Raw genomic sequence first — 2,017 nt, 5'->3', positions numbered from 1 at the left:
TACATATGTATATTTATGTAAATTACAACCGGCCCTTTGAGTGCAACCATAATGCTGATGTGGCCCGGATGAAATTGAGTTTGACACCCCTGCTTTAAGCCATAAGCGACAACTAAAGTGATTCAGTGTCTTCAGCTGTTTAGTCTCTCTATTGAAGAATGTTGATTGCCCTCAGCAAACTAGTTAAAACCTCCTACCAGAGAGGAGAACCCTCAGAATTGATTTGGCATCTCAACCGTGTGGTCAACTCGTGGCTCGTGACATGTCTTGTGAATTCTCCGGCCGAAGCTCAGAATAAACCGTCAGTGTTTGCCATCAAAGCTCCAGCCCTCCTCGTGTCTCTCTGAGTCCTGTTTCCAATTGCTTCAGAAGTTTCCCCCACACATGGTAATGCTTCTCCCTTTACAGACCACTCCAACAGCCAATGACTCTGAGTATGCAAAGGTCCATATTCCTCTGGCTCTCATGAGGTACAGGGACTTCCTCGAAGCACAGCAGGTGAGAAAGCCTTTATTTTCCGCTGCCATTGAATCTGGTCATGTTACCACCCCTTTTAAAAAGGCTCAGTTGATACAGAAGGTCGAGTTGGATGCACAGTTTCCCTTTAAACGTTTATTCTTTGTGTGTGTGGTGATTTGTTTTTTTTCAGGTGTTTGGTGATGGGATGCAGGCGCAGCTTTATGCTCCTCCAAACTCAAAGATCGATGCAAGCATTGCGGTCATGCTAATCATTGCCATCGTCACCATCGCCTTGGGTGGATACTGGAGCGGGACATGTGAGAGGTAAGACGGATACAGAGCAGTATCTAAACATTTTTTATTAAATCAAACTCAACACATTTTGGAGGATTACACAATTGCTAAATTGTTACTATGTGGTGTTATACGACTGCTCTTAGGCCAGCACTAACGGCACATACTCTTAACAAAAAGAAAATGTTATTCAGCTAAATTAAAGTGCCAATAAAGGATTCTCAATAAATGGGGTGTTGATGTCAGTATAATCAGTGGTGTCAATGTTCATGAGTGATGTATGTGTGAGTGTAGGTGTTGTAAAGTGCAAAACAAGGCATAAGAATAAATCAGCATAATAATCCACCTGTAGCAGGAAAGGAAAGACAGCTGCAGAGAAAGACAGACAGACAGACAGCCAGCAAAAGGCTTAAATTACCTATTAACACGCCGAGACCCCCAGGTTACACTAATGATGACCCCCCCTGCAGAGAGTCAGGTGAATTCACTTCGAACTAAAAACGAGACACGGCAGGGGTCAAAACATGCTTTCTTAAAGTAGAGCTATCATATCTGATTGCTAACAATTTTATGTTCGACCCCCTGTGTATTGGATTGTACCTTAGTACTAGTTTTTTAAACAAAAACCAAACGTTTTCTTTCCTGTGTGTGACAGAGACCGGCTGAACGGTGTGTCAGGAGGAGGGGGAGAGAGCAAGGCAGACAGCGGAGAGCTTTTCCTCTACTCTCCTCTCAAAGTGGTCTTCTTTGTCGCCTTGATGTGTGGGATGCTGGTGCTCATGTACTTCTTCTACAGCGTGCTTGGTGAGTGGCAGGGGGAAAAGAACATCTCTTGTTGTGCTCTGTGGGAGTAATAATATCTGGAGTTTACGTGATGTGTGTTTCCTTTTTCCCCAGTTTACGTCATCATCGTCATTTTCTGCCTGGCGTCTGCCTCTGCCCTCTTCAGCTGTTTCGATGCAGTGTTGGATTTAGTTGGTTGTGGCACTGGGAGGTATGATCATCACTCTTTCCATTAAAAAAAAAAAAAAAAAACAGCATTTGCAATCACACACAGAAAAACACACATGAGGTGTCCACAACTAATAGTTAATACATAGTCAAGTCCTGCATGGTTTCAGGATTTTTCTCATAGAATAGAATTGGGAGGGATGAAACCCCAAGCCCCCAGGAAGTGCGCCGGACTCTGAGGAAAATATTCGTTGTGTCCAAACGGCAGTACTGCAAGTCAGTGATGTTCCTGGGCCCGGAAATACTTTTTCCC

General features: G+C 43.9%; 1 protein-coding gene across 1 annotated transcript; it reads left to right on the top strand.

Annotated features, from left to right (window-relative positions):
- The first annotated feature begins 369 nt into the window (after window positions 1-369).
- LOC104953160 (signal peptide peptidase-like 2A) lies at window positions 370-1,787 on the top strand. The gene is made up of 4 exons (XM_010780085.1): window positions 370-498; window positions 650-783; window positions 1,409-1,557; window positions 1,651-1,787. Exons 1-4 carry the CDS (start codon window positions 385-387, stop codon window positions 1,770-1,772), a joined length of 519 nt encoding a protein of 172 aa, XP_010778387.1. The 5' UTR covers window positions 370-384; the 3' UTR covers window positions 1,773-1,787.
- The last annotated feature ends 230 nt before the right edge of the window (window positions 1,788-2,017 follow it).

Source organism: Notothenia coriiceps, unplaced genomic scaffold (assembly GCF_000735185.1).
Source record: "Notothenia coriiceps isolate Sejong01 unplaced genomic scaffold, NC01 NC01_scaffold00021196, whole genome shotgun sequence".
Lineage (NCBI taxonomy): Eukaryota > Metazoa > Chordata > Actinopteri > Perciformes > Nototheniidae > Notothenia > Notothenia coriiceps.
Note: the sequence above shows the minus strand (reverse complement) of the source record. Positions and strands in the feature narration are given on the sequence as shown.